Raw genomic sequence first — 13,679 nt, 5'->3', positions numbered from 1 at the left:
TAACGTATAGGCGCTTTGAATTTACAATGCCACCCAAAAGTGCTTGACCGTAGCTTGTGTTGCATGCCTGTAGCGTCTACCTTCCCCGAACTTGAACTTGAACTTGTTCTTGATCTTGAGCCAATACTAACCAGTACTGCGAACCTCTAGGTATCACGAGAAGAAGGAGCAGGAGCGCCAAGAATACACGATACACGTATAATAGTTCTCACTGTACATGGCAGTGCCACTCAGAAAAATACACACACGATGACATACGAAATGTGGCATTTAAATGCATTTAGCTCAGATCTTAAGCCTTGTTCAATAAGTGTACACTATTACCACGTTTATGAGGCTGTTATAAAACTGTAAATAGTTAGGGATGATTAGAAAAACAAAGCGTTTTAACCAGTAGGTTTGACCCACTTTATTGTTCTTTAAATACCAGCAAGTTTTATATATATTTATGATTTGATGATTTGTTGCCAAATTAGAATTGCCATACAAAAAATCACAACTAATTTATAGGCACACAAAATCGTGTCTATAATTGAGAACGCATGAGTAAATCAATTTCATGCAAAAAGGTCAAGCGCATAAACGTGGTGTATAAATAGAATAACTTAGTCTGTAAGATGGCATCCAAGTTCTCGCACACTCGATCGAGCAAATTAAAGACTATATCTAGAGACTATATCTATAGAGATCTAACTGACTATTGATTACTGATGCTCCCAACTGATGTTGCCAGCGATTTCTATTGATATTAAAACTGATAATCGTTGCGAGACGAGTTGAACTGTATCTGCTAGCTAGTAAAAGTACCAATATACATATATACACACGCATATATTTAATTCAATTTGTTGTGATAAATTAAATTGTTCTGAAGTACGCGTTGATGCAAAAAACATGTGAGGTTAATGAACTGCATAACTTGATTTACAGTTTCGCAGCACTCATAAATGCCGGCTATTTAATCGATGTCGTTTGGTTTTTTCGAGAGACCTTTTCATTCATTTGTACACAAATCTAATACTGCATTTATTGGAAAAGTAATAATTATGGAATTTAATTAAAAGTAGATAATCAACAATTAAATTGTATTGCTACCATAGGTAAAATATATACATACGAAATACACCTAAATTAATATACATGCTGAGATGAAGTGCGGCAGAGAGCGAAAACCAATACGCAAATTAATTAAATAAAAGAAGTGTAAAAATAAACAAAATCAAACTGTGGTAATTTCATTAAAAACCAAATTTGCCCAGTGCCAGCCGGCTGTTGGGCAAAAATGTTCCACTTATCTGGTCAGTATTCTATTTCCTCTCCCTGGTTCAGAGCTGTGCAAATATTTATGCAAGCAAATGAGAGCCAACCAAATCAATCAAATACAGTGCAGTCCAACCACAAGCCAGTGGTCGCCATCCAGACAAACTCCGCCATTCCAATCCATTCCATTCTATTCCATTCTATTCCACCCCGCCCCAAGCCCCACTGGGAGATGCAATATACACGGCTGGCAAGGGAGAACGCACGCCATTTAGGCAATCAGTGGAAGTTGGAGTTGGCGCTGGCCGCCGCAATGTGGCTTCAATTTCACTAGGTAAACTCAACCACAAGATGCCTTTGACACACAGACACACACAGACACCAATACCGAACACCGCGCACACAGATACACTGAAAAACGCACGAATAAAAGATAATCAATTAAGCTGTTCTTACATCATAAACAAAAGAAAACCATAAGAAAAGTGCGCTGGTAATGAAAACTGTCTATTGCTGTTTCCGAAATAAAGTAAGTACGAAAGATAGATTTCGATTTTTTAAAGTTAAGAATATATATGATACAATAATATCTAAACTTTTAAAACTAATAATCGACAAGAGGTCTGGCTCATTTTTTACAGTGCACAAACTCACTCAGAGAGATATTAAACATGCATGGCAGGCTGCTGCACTGTTTACCATCTGTTTGTTGCCGACTTGAAACTTTGTCAATTTTCACAAATGTTTTTAAACTTTTTTGAAGTCATGTCAGTAAGGTAACATCCAAGATGTGTGTGTGTATGACATGGAAATTCGAGATAGTTCGGGGCACATGATACAGAGGTGAAACATCAATGCTTGCATCGGATGTTTCGTATACGCATAGGTGACCACTTAACAATGAAAACCAGACTTGCAGGCGCACGCCATTTAAATTGAATTAGGGAAAGCTCTGGGCTTAGCTATGTATCGGTTTACCTGAAATATAACACTCCTCTTATATAGCAGTACAAATTTAAAATCTGTGAAATGTATTAAGGCAATTAATTAATTCAGCTTAAGAAACAATGCAAACTGAATAATTTGACAAATAAGCTTTAATAGCATTCAAGAATGTGTTGCCAGGCAAATGCAACATTTTTGAAGATATCGGAAAACTAAGTTTAATAGGAACGGTTCGATTCATGCCAGTGATATTTGTTCGCCAACGAAATCCAACCAATTAACTCGATGCCTAGATTGTTAACTCTAAGCCAAGCGCAAAACTTATGCTAATTAGCATACGGCCAATCACAAAGCTTACAGTTCACGTATCGAACTGGTTATAGAGTCCACACATTTTGGAGGCGTGTGTATTTGGATAGGCAAAGTTTTCGGAGCTCCCCATGCCTTACAAGAACTTTCGTAATCAAAGCAGAAATGGAGTGCATGTTTGGCCATTGTGCAATCCTGCTTTCCTGCTCTGTTGCTATTAATTATGGCAAGGCCCTACGCTCTGTGGCTTCGATTGCCATCTAATTACGCATGAAAACACACGGCTCTGCAATAAAGAGTACACTCCAAGTGCAATCTAGAATATTCTAGTTTATACTTACAGTATAAATAGGATGTTTGACATTTTAAATTTGATTACAGCATAAGAAAGTGCAATAAAAAAAACGCACATTTTTAAAACTTTTAAATATTCTAAAGACTATAATATTTCTAAAAATCCATATTCTTGTGCAATCACTAGAAGTTGCATTGTGGACAATTATTCAACGTTCCTAGTTAGGAAATTTTTAATTTAGGAACCTTTTCCATAACCTAATGTTTTCTATTAAATGCAGTACTTTATTAAAATCGAGCTTGATTTTATTCTACGTGTAGAGCGGCACTCCACTCTAGTAGTTGAAAGTTGAAGTGCACTTAAGGCACATGCAAGTTTTATTACGCTCTTGCTTCATTTGCAACCGAATGCGAAAATCCCCAAAAATCGATTTGGCAACCGCAATCCTGAGAGTCACTTTGCGTTTGTCGTATTTAGGCTTAACGCTGACATGATTCTCGATTCCCGTCGAGCGATCTCGGAAACCTTCTGGCCGTGTCCTTATGCGTCGCTGGCTAAGGACATGGCCAAAATCGATTTCAATTAGTTAAAGCTGCAAGCCTGGCAAGTCTACAACAAATAAGCACAAAATTGCAAGGGGATAAATTTGAGCAGCAAACACAATGGAAGGCAATCAGATTGTGGGGGCGCCACCATCATCAACCCACAAAACCACAACAACAACGATAGCACACAGAGCAGATACACCAGTAGCAGCAACAACAAGGACAATAATGCAATTTAAGCAAATTCAAAACCGAAAATTGCAAGAGGTTAGTAGTACAAGCGGCCCACTTGCTCCCATGTAGATGTAATGCACACAGGAAGCCACCACACTGCAACACACTCGCAGGATAGACATGCACTTGGAGAAACATTTCCATTACCAATCCACAACGAATTAACTTAAAACATTATTTCCGACTTTAAAAAGACTTAGATCTCCTGCAGTTATTAGTTTTGTGTATCTAAAACTTTTGAACTGCTTTTTTCAGCGCATTCAAATCATCTTCTGGTTTTGTTCAGTGTACAGGACCCATGCAGGGCACACAAAATCAGGATGCTAGGCAACCGTACTCCTGATGCACTTGCATTTAATAATGACCTCGATAGACCGGCCTTCGGTCTTTGGCACTCAGAGAACACGGGAGTATTTTTTTGAACAGGATTTTCGATAATCGAAGTAATATAAATTGAAAATCTACTTGAATACTTTAAAAATGAAGCTCATTAGCAGTTTTCATAAATGCACATAAGTGCACACATAGTAGGTGTGCTTTTTTGTTGTGTGTATGCCCGAGATAGTCCAGTTCGGCTGTCTTTTCTGGACGCAGGGCATTATCTACAAATGCCGGGCAAATGCAAATGTCCTTTGATGCATTTGCACATGACGCCCAACTGTGTGATCCCCACCATCGCTCCTTTAATCCCCCCACCCCATTGAGTGCGTAGATTGAAATGCAGCCTGCTGTTGACCAGTGCCTTTAATTAAAATTCTCAAATTACTAAAGGTAAACCTAGTGCACGTCTTGTCATAAATTGCTGCAACTGTTTAAATACGAAATGACAGGGCATTTCGTAGCATGTGGCTGGCCGACGACATCCTGTTGATTTATGCCCGAAAGAAATTGCAAAATAGGTAGCCGTACGACAGCACTGACTGTCTGCTGACTAAGCATAAATATTATTCGAGCTTCGAGCATATTCAATGTGCCCCCAGCCCTCGAAATGGAATTCACTCAGAGCAAATGCATGCATTCAAACGCATTCCATTGTAATTGCATAATGAATTCAAGCATGTTTAGTGCAAAAAACTATTTGAAAGTAGTAATCTGAAAGGGCCACATATTGTTTTTTTAATTGCATTTGTAACACCGTAGTAGTACGAATTCCCTAGCGATTTGAATGGTAGCATTTGCTGGAGTTGTATAAGTTAATTTTGGACCCTTAAATCTGTTATTATTGTTACTGTTAACTTTGTTGCTGAACCATTGTTGAATGCATTTCAATTCGCTGGGCAGCAAGTGAGCCCCTTTTAAGGCAACAAGCAGCGCCCAGTCGAACCAAAGCTAAGCCAACGTAATGAGCTGGCGTGGACCGTGGGATCGGGACATGGTGCGAAATGAGAATCAGAGCCGGATTCGGATTCAGAATCAGAATCAGAAGATCCCGCCACAGAGACCGCCACAACCGCCGCCACAGAAATGCCAAACAGCTGCTGCCAAAGGCACTTGATGGTGCATTCTGGGGATATGGAATGGCAATGGTGCTGCTGGTGGAGCTGGAGATGGAGCACCACGAACCAAAGAGTTGACTGCCTGTGTGCATCCTTTACAAAGACAGGGCATAAAAAATGCAAAGAAGTGTTACAAATACAAACAGTCAGGGGAGCCAGACGGCCAGACAAACATACAGACGGCGGTTAGAGGGACGCACAGCCAAGTGCAATTCATGTGGGACTCACTTAAATAAAGTGCTTTTGCATTGCCTGCCTGACTGGCTGACTGGCTGTCGGGATGCGGATGCGGATACGAATGCGAGGCAAAAGCGAATGCGAATGGGAATGCCGGATGCTGCCGCTCCCTGATTATTTAAATTATCACAGGTTTATCCACCCACAGCGAGCAACATGTGTGGTGTTGGATTCATTATAATTTCTGGCACCGTTCAACTATTTAACACAAAAGCCTTTGTCGCACTGGTTTGGTCCTCGTTTAAACATTCAATGGAATTAAACTGTTGCAAATGGCGCAGAAAAAATGGGGATGCGATCCAGGCGTTCGGAGAGAAACTGTGTTTGGAGTGCATCAAAGTTGTGCGTACATCATGACCAAATATCATGAGATGGAACACTATTGTCAAACTTAGAATTGGTAATTTGTTCCAGATTTTTTACGTCCCTGAACTTTTTCCTTGATATCCTGCACTTCACCCCTCTACTGAGACTATTGTTCTTGCTCATTTGAACGTTGATCGGTTCCAAGTTTCCAGTTCAATGTGGGTTCGTCTTGTGTGTAGTTGTCACCGATGATACCGCATCTGGTAGTAGTCTCGATTGCCTGTGGCGCATGGAAATCGATTCAACTGGGAGTTAAGCCAATTGACTGTACAGCGGCTAATTCAACTTGAAAAAATATGGACAGCAGCTTAAAAACGCTTCATGAATGACTATGGGTTTAGTTATCCCCAAGAATTGTTCACAATACTCCAAGTTTACTAGAAAAGGAAAAAAGGCTTAGATTACTTTAGGTAAATTTAATTAAACGTTTAAAGAGAGATTCCAAAAATAAGAACTCTTGTGAAGAGTCCCATGCGGGGCCCTTTTATCCTCCTATCCGCTCCATTAACTTAAATTTCATGAACGGTCTGGCGAACTATGCTTTTACCTTGGCCTTTAAAATCCCTAATTAATTTCGGTTCGATAAACAAGGTGCACAATGGGTGGAATGTTTTGTAAACGCTAGCTTGCCCCTTCCATATCGACCTTATCCTGCGGCGCTTTTGCAATCAATGTTATTATAATATTGCCCACAAAATCATTATAGAAAAAAATTGAACCTTTTTAGTGAAAGGGGCACTAAATTAATAGACGGTTGCAGCAGCAGCAGCAGCAAAATGTAAGAAGTAAGTGGCGCCGGAGGGAACGGCTTTGTAATCAGGTCAACAACTGCCCGGTAATTTGAAATGTGCATTAAGTCGGACGCCAGGGAATAAAGCAAACGAAGCGACTGAATGCAGCTAAAGATACAGATACACACGCAGTAACAGATACAAATACGTAGTCAGTTATCGATAAGAAGTATATCCGCCAGATACACATTCCAGCAAACTTTTTTTATTTATTTTCTTGACCTAGCACATCTTGTTTTTATCAACAGCAATTCAGGCACTCAGAAAAACTTTTCCTTCGTTTTTAATCCTTTGTCGTTTAACTAAACATTTATATGAGATTACAATTTGAATACTAGAATTTAATTACGCTGTTCCTAATGTAACATAGATGATGATGCTTTCCTGCTAATATATAGTTCACAAATCAAAAATCAATAAGATAGTCGCTGTTTTTTGCTGTGAACGAATTTACCAAAAGCAGATAAAACGATGGACGTATGTCCGTATAAAAAATTCACGAACGGAAATGAAAATTCATGGGAATAAAAATCTAATCAGAAAAAAATGCGAAACAAAGGGACACTTACTCACTCCGAGGGAAAAGAGGAGATCCCCAAAGAAGACCATCGAATAAAGATGGCGCAGTGGAAACAGGAAAATAACTTGAAAGGCACTTTTTGCGCTTGAGTGCTGTTGCAAAGCGTGTCGCTGGCGACCGGAAACGGAAGTTCACAGCCGGGCCCAGGACTCTGGCTACTTACTCCGCCGGACGAGTGGACCTAGGGAAGGTCGGTCGCTCAGATGGACGGACGGATTGAAATAGCGATGGAGGGACAAAGTCCCATGTCAATAGATAGCGACTGCCAAAGAAATACAACGGAGACAAAAGTGAAAAAAAAGTGTTGTCAAAGGCAGAAATGCAAATTCCAAGAAATTGAGAACGAGTCGCAATGTTTTTAAAAGCTGAAAAAGCTAAATGCAGAAGGCCTTTGTATAAAATGTTCTTCAAGGGACTGCGCCTTCTGCAGGCTCCGATTATCCCCAACGTTCTGAAGAGCCCTCATTTCATTACATGCTAATAATATGCATGAAATATGCATGCAATTACTCAAGCATTATTCGCATGCCAAGTCGGGCTGTACAAAAACGCTTAAGTGGGATGCAAAAGCCGGAGGACAATTATTCCGTTAATTGCCAAAGCTCTCCCTGTATTGCGCATCTCAAATTGACAATTTCTGGCTGCAACCGAAAGGCGCTGGCCACAGTCACAGTCACTGCCACACACTGTCATTCTGATCCAGAGACGTTGTCTTGATTTGCATAACCGTCCTGGCTCCGTCGAGCGGAGATTTGCAGGTCAATGCGGTTGGCCGGTTCAGCTGCAGAGTGCAGCTGATTAATGCAGCTTCCCCTGCCGGGCCTTAATTAGTCTAATTAAACGTTCGACCCACCTGGTCGAGATGCTGCGGTCAGCAAGTGCACGGCCGAAGGTGCAAAGCTGTGCGGAATGCGCATGCAACTGGAAAATATTGGGTGTACGTCTAAATTGAGGATGCAGCAGGAGTCGGTCAATGCTTCAAATCCATTTGTGCAGGCCATAAGCATACTGTTATGCATTTACAATTTACTCCGTTCTTCAACAATGAGCAATGTTCGTAGGTAGATTTTTATATACTTTATATTTTATACTTGTTTGTACTTCTCTAAATTATAAAGAATAGTTAGGCAAGGCTTTGTCCGCATTCTTTTAATTCTAGTTAAAATTCCACAATTTTCAGCACCCTTTCAGCTCAAGCTAATAACTTAAAGCTAATGACCCATTTTGAGGTGTGCCTACCTGAGCTAATCATATATAGCAAACTGCTTTAAGACAGCTTACGATTGCCACTTATTTATTCCATTGGATTTCCCTACTAGGAATCAGGATGCAAGGAACAAACTGTCAATTGGCCTCAATCAAATCGCAGCATTAAAATCGCATTAATGGCGCCAGCAAATCTGTGAAGATTGTCAGTCAGTCTACCATAACGCAACTATTTTTCACGCGACTAACCCAATGGGGCCAATTCGATGCAGTGGGACGTTAACGATAAAATGATTAGCTGCCGCAGCACCTCACCGCACCACAGCACCACCCGACCACTTAACCAGCGAATTCCCCAGCCACCCAACCACCTAAACACCCAGCCAACCACCCCTTCGCAGCCATCAGTGTGGGTCGTTGGAGAAGACAAGTTGCTAAGTAGCTGGGCGTTTGCACAGAAAAAAACAAATGAAACTTAATGAACTTTGGCGGAGGGTGGGCGGTTGTTCGGTTGGGGTGGTGTTAGGGTTGGGTTGGGTTTGGGGCTGAGTGGCTGGGTTGTGGCTGCTGGCTAAACAAAATTGACGCCAGCGAAATTCATCCGAACAAATGGCAGGCACTTTGCAGTAGCAGCACATAAGCTCCATCCAGTAAATTGATGCAAGAACTCGACCCACCAGCGAGTTTCGAAAGCATAGAGCACGCGTACACTCTAAGTAAGGATCAACATAAAAAAATAAGAATACTGCGAGTAAAGTAAACCAAATTGACAACATATCTGAGGTTCTATAAAAATAACGATGAATTTCACATACTCGCACGTACCAGCAAAAAAGTAGACTTCTCTCACACATTGTATTCCCCAATTAATATTAATAAGATAACAAGTTTTTATTTATAGTGCTTAATGTTCTTTGTGTACTGAAAACAAAACATAGCATTATTTTTAAATGACTTCAAAGAATTGAATTATATACAGATTCTCTAAGCTTGTCTCTAAGATGTCGTAGTTTTTCTCTGTGCGTAGGGAGCAGTCGTAATGGCTGCAATAACCGCAACCGAATAAAATTCAATCTGTGGAATGCTCTGCGCTCTCGCATTTTCTGCTGACAATCTGCAAACATAAGTGCAGCACAGCCAGCCAGTCGCTTCAGCCTTAGCATCAGCAGCAGCACCAGCATCAGCATCAGTTGTACCATGAAGTTAAAAAGCACTCAACGCGGGCAGGAGCATCTCGTATGTAACTACTACGGAAATGGCCAAAGACATAGTCCCAGCATTCAGCATCGGGATCGGCATCTGGGTGCCCTTGCCCAACCTCGTAACCGACAACTCCCTACTGCATGTCACCCATTTTTCTATCCCGCAGACAGCAGAGAGTTTCCAGCGCCATTTGCGCCATGCACTGCATCAGCATCAGCGCATTATTGGATGATTTATTGACGTCGATATGCTTAGTTGAGCAGTGTGCAGCAGCCATTTTTAGAGTGTGTGCGTGCGAGTCGCACGGTGGAGTTGGTGGAGGGCAACACGACGAACAGATACCCAGACTTATAATAGAATCCGAGATATTGCAAATTTTAAGTAATTAAATAAATTCTATAAAATTTATGATCATGATACAACATTAAAAAGAGTTCCTAGTAGCATCCGATCCGAGTTTTATACATTTTTTGAGAACATAAAAAGGGACTCGTTGCAAATCTTTATACACATATCCCCAAGGCTACCCATTTCTAAGAAACGCACAAACACGACGCTACATTAGCCTCATTAGAGGAATGCATCGGGGTCACCATCGCATGAAACTACAAGGACACAGTCTCTCAATGTAACGACTCTTCCGCTCGTTTCGATCCTTTTAGTGTTTTATTTAGAGTTTTCGTTTTGTCAGCTCTCAGCGAGCATATGGGTTGAATGTTCGATTGGAATATGCCACATTAAAGATTGGGCACGCGCCGCGCCGCAAATTGCATTTCGTTGAGGATGGCAAAATCATCCAACTATGCATATGCGTTGGAATATTTTATGGCCACGACCGCCGGCGGCGATAACGCTTAGATATATTTACGAAAAATAGATTTACACATATGTATACAGGGCTTAGTGAGGCCAATGCATTTGGCTGGCAGTGCAAACTAATTGCATGCGAGGTTGGATAAATGGGCATTTGGCCGACGATCAATAAGAGCCAAAGGGTTGGCAGTCGATTGCTTTATGCATCAGGAATGCTTGCGTCTTGCCGGGCTAAATGAAATACATTTTCCAGATGCTCCTGGCCAAAAGGAGCAGGACGATCCAGCACGACACACATCCGCTTGCCAAATATTTGCTTCCGTCAAATCAACAAATTCATACATTTTTGATGGCATTGCAAATGGAGCTTTGTGCCGGAGCTTGTGTGCCAGTGTGCTGTCAGCAAATTTCATTTCTTATTGTCAATCGAGGAGTGATATGCTTTTAGCAATAAGCAACAAACGGAAATGCACACTTGCGATTCTGCAGCGGAAGCTGTCGCTGGAGCAGCGGAAGTGGATGTGGATGTGGGTGTGTCAGAGGCAATGGAAGTGGCTGGGAGTCGGCGAAATTCGTTGCCATTATTTATGCAACGCGAATTGTGCAGCGGGGCATTTGGCCCATCTAACTTTCGTCTATTTATAGCGGATTTGGGGAGTAAAGGCCATTCTGGTCTATAAAGAGCTTTTTGTAAATATTTAAAAAAGTGAACTAACAACAGCAATCAGCATTAAATTGTGCATAACTTACTGCTTAAATAACATTTAAGTGCACTCTTTAAAAATGCCTACAAAAGACATCAGTCGTAGATACATTTTTTCTCATCATTGCCCTCATCCTAATGAACAAAATCGCATTAGCTGCAACAATGGTGGATATGAATTATTGTTACAATGGAATAAAAGCGCTGTGCAACGCAACAAATTGCAGACCATTGTTCGGTGAAGTCAGTTTAGTAATTGCCAAGCAAATTAAATAACTCAATGTGCTTTTAGAGCTGGTCAAAGAATTGGATTTGTATTTTATTTAAATGCAATACTGCAGAGCGAGCTGGAGAGGACCTACTAAGGACCAAGTGGCACCCAAAGGCACCCGAGGAAAATTGGAAAAAGCACTCACGCTGATTGCGTTACTTAAGTTGACTAGAAGAAAACGGCAGGAAAGTCGGACTGCAAGGACGTCTGATTTATCGTCTACTAACAAAACGTGAGATACTTGCCACTCGGCATTGACAGAATCTATACAGAAGTACGAGTGTTTGCTGCAAAGACAATCAAAGTTAGCACGTGTCGTAAATACGTTTATATACCAAACAAAAACGACCATTAGTATGTGCATATTTATGTGTGCCACAGCACTTAAATCGGTTCAGTTTCCAGGCGAATATGTGACACGTTCTGGGCCAAAGTTTAATTGAAAAACGTCGTTCAAATGCACGTAGAGCAACTGATGGTAAAAGTTTGTGCTCCGAAAGGATTCGATTGAGTCCTTATTAAGCAAACATTTACTCTGATCAAAGGAAGTTCTCCCATGGCGAGTATTTAGGTATTACCTTATTTTTATTTTATCGAAACATTTAAAGTGGAGCTGTTTCGATACTCTAAATTTTGTTGAGTTAACATTTACCATGTGAAATACATATTTTTCTTTCTTTTTAACTATAGTGGTTGATACTGATACTATTTCACAAACTTTGCTTCGAGACCCTAGGGGTCTTTTTAAAAATAAAAGTACAAACTGTGTGGGAACATTTCAGCATAAATTTGGTTTTATTGATGTTCAAGTCCCTGGGTTACTTCTCCACTCCCAGTGGTGTATATCCTTGTAACCCGCATGAAAACAGATGCCTATTCCCATATCCCATATCGCACCGATTTGTAAAATCCGACACCTTCACGCAAGGAGCATGTCGCTTGTAATCGTGGTTGTTGCCCTTGTTGTAGCTCATCCTGGAAGACAAATAACATTTTCCGCCTTTCAAGATTTCATAACGCTTCAATAAACCCAAATGCCCCGCTGCCACCGAAGGTTTCCCTGGTTTCTCGTTAGCAAATGTCGTGGGTTGCGTGTGTTTTTCGGGTCTTGTTAGTTTAATGGTTTGATTCATGTGGCGTCTGTTTGATGGGAGAATTCGCATTCCGCTCTCGCTGTCAGTGCAAATAAAACTCCTCAAAGTTGGTCATAATGAGGCGCCCAGGTCCCAACACTTCAAGCACAAAAAAGCAATTAAACTTGGGCCAAGCGAGGGAACCGAAGTAAACTTTCCAGCAAATTGACAGCTAATTAATTTGCCAATGATCTTTAGGTTATCCCAAGGAGGCAAGACGGACCAGGACACCTGCGAAACAGACTGACTTATTTGCAAATTGGGCACTTAAGTATCCTGGGAGGATGCGCTTTATGACAGCGACAATTGAAGCTAATTAAGCGGGATTATGCAGCCGGCTTGTTGAAAACGCTCTGCTCGAAAATAAATGAAATTCGTGAGTTGTTTGCCGAGCGTAAATTCCAGCATTAACAGGCTCATTGCTCAGCGAATGGCTGCCGGACACAATCCAGAAATACGAGTATCATGGAGTTTGGCAGCGGAAATAGTGGATGGGGAATCGAGAGACTTCTCCGCACAATTTACGAGTCGTCGGGTGTAATAAATTAGCCAAACTTGTTACGCAAACTGAAAATGGCAATAAAAAATGCGTTGCGAAAAACAGAGGCTAATAAATTATTGACCTACACCCACGCCGATTTCAAGGAGGATTACACTTGTCCAAGAAAAAGAGAAAAAATGCGATTTAAGACGGAGATAACTTTGTTTTCATCTTATAAAATTTTCCAGATAAATCAATAGGTATTTGGTTTTTAGTCGAAAACATTTTGTATTCTTAAACTGACATTTAGTGTATTCAAAAATGATTTATAAAATACTAAGTCTGGATTAAATTTGGTGCAAAACCCAACTATTAGTCTAATGAAAAACCCGGCCACGGCAAAACCAAGATCCAATCAGTTTAATTAAGGCCTGGATTACTCTGTAACCATTCAACTATTCAGTGCCCACATTGCATTAGTTTTATTTGCACTGCGCTTAAAAACGCACTGCGCTCGAAGAGCAAATCAATTGAATTGGCGCAATGTTGCCAAGCAACTTTGACTGCAAAATCAGGATAAAAGGTGCAGCAGCAGGAAAAGGAGCAAAGCAGCTGCAGCACAAGGATCTCATTGTTGCGCACAAACTTTAAAAACTTTTCTAGTGCCCATCCGACTTTATTCACTCACTCAGCTCGCCCAAGCCCTCCAGTTGGCTTTGAGTGGCTTTTGGGTGACTTTAATTTACTTCAGTTCAGGCAGACAGACATAATCATTCGGCATATTCAACGGGCGGGAACTTTTGGGCCTTGG

General features: G+C 41.0%; 1 protein-coding gene across 5 annotated transcripts in view; it reads left to right on the top strand.

Moving 5' to 3' along the window:
• Positions 1 to 9,913, top strand: part of LOC6535427 (Down syndrome cell adhesion molecule-like protein Dscam2) — a 41,096-nt gene extending 31,183 nt beyond the window's left edge. For 3 of the 5 annotated variants that reach the window (XM_039375420.2, XM_039375422.2, XM_039375421.2), the window contains one exon: positions 54 to 9,913. In XM_039375420.2, the coding sequence (XP_039231354.1) occupies positions 54 to 150 (97 nt within the window). In that variant the 3' untranslated portion in view covers positions 151 to 9,913. The remainder of the gene's footprint in view (positions 1 to 53) is intronic. The other 2 variants (XM_015191664.3, XM_039375423.2) reach the window with 2 other exon arrangements.
• The last annotated feature ends 3,766 nt before the right edge of the window (positions 9,914 to 13,679 follow it).

This window comes from Drosophila yakuba, chromosome 3R, assembly GCF_016746365.2.
Source record: "Drosophila yakuba strain Tai18E2 chromosome 3R, Prin_Dyak_Tai18E2_2.1, whole genome shotgun sequence".
Lineage (NCBI taxonomy): Eukaryota > Metazoa > Arthropoda > Insecta > Diptera > Drosophilidae > Drosophila > Drosophila yakuba.
The sequence above is the reverse complement of the archived record's forward strand: the minus strand, read 5'-3'. Positions and strand labels throughout refer to the sequence as shown.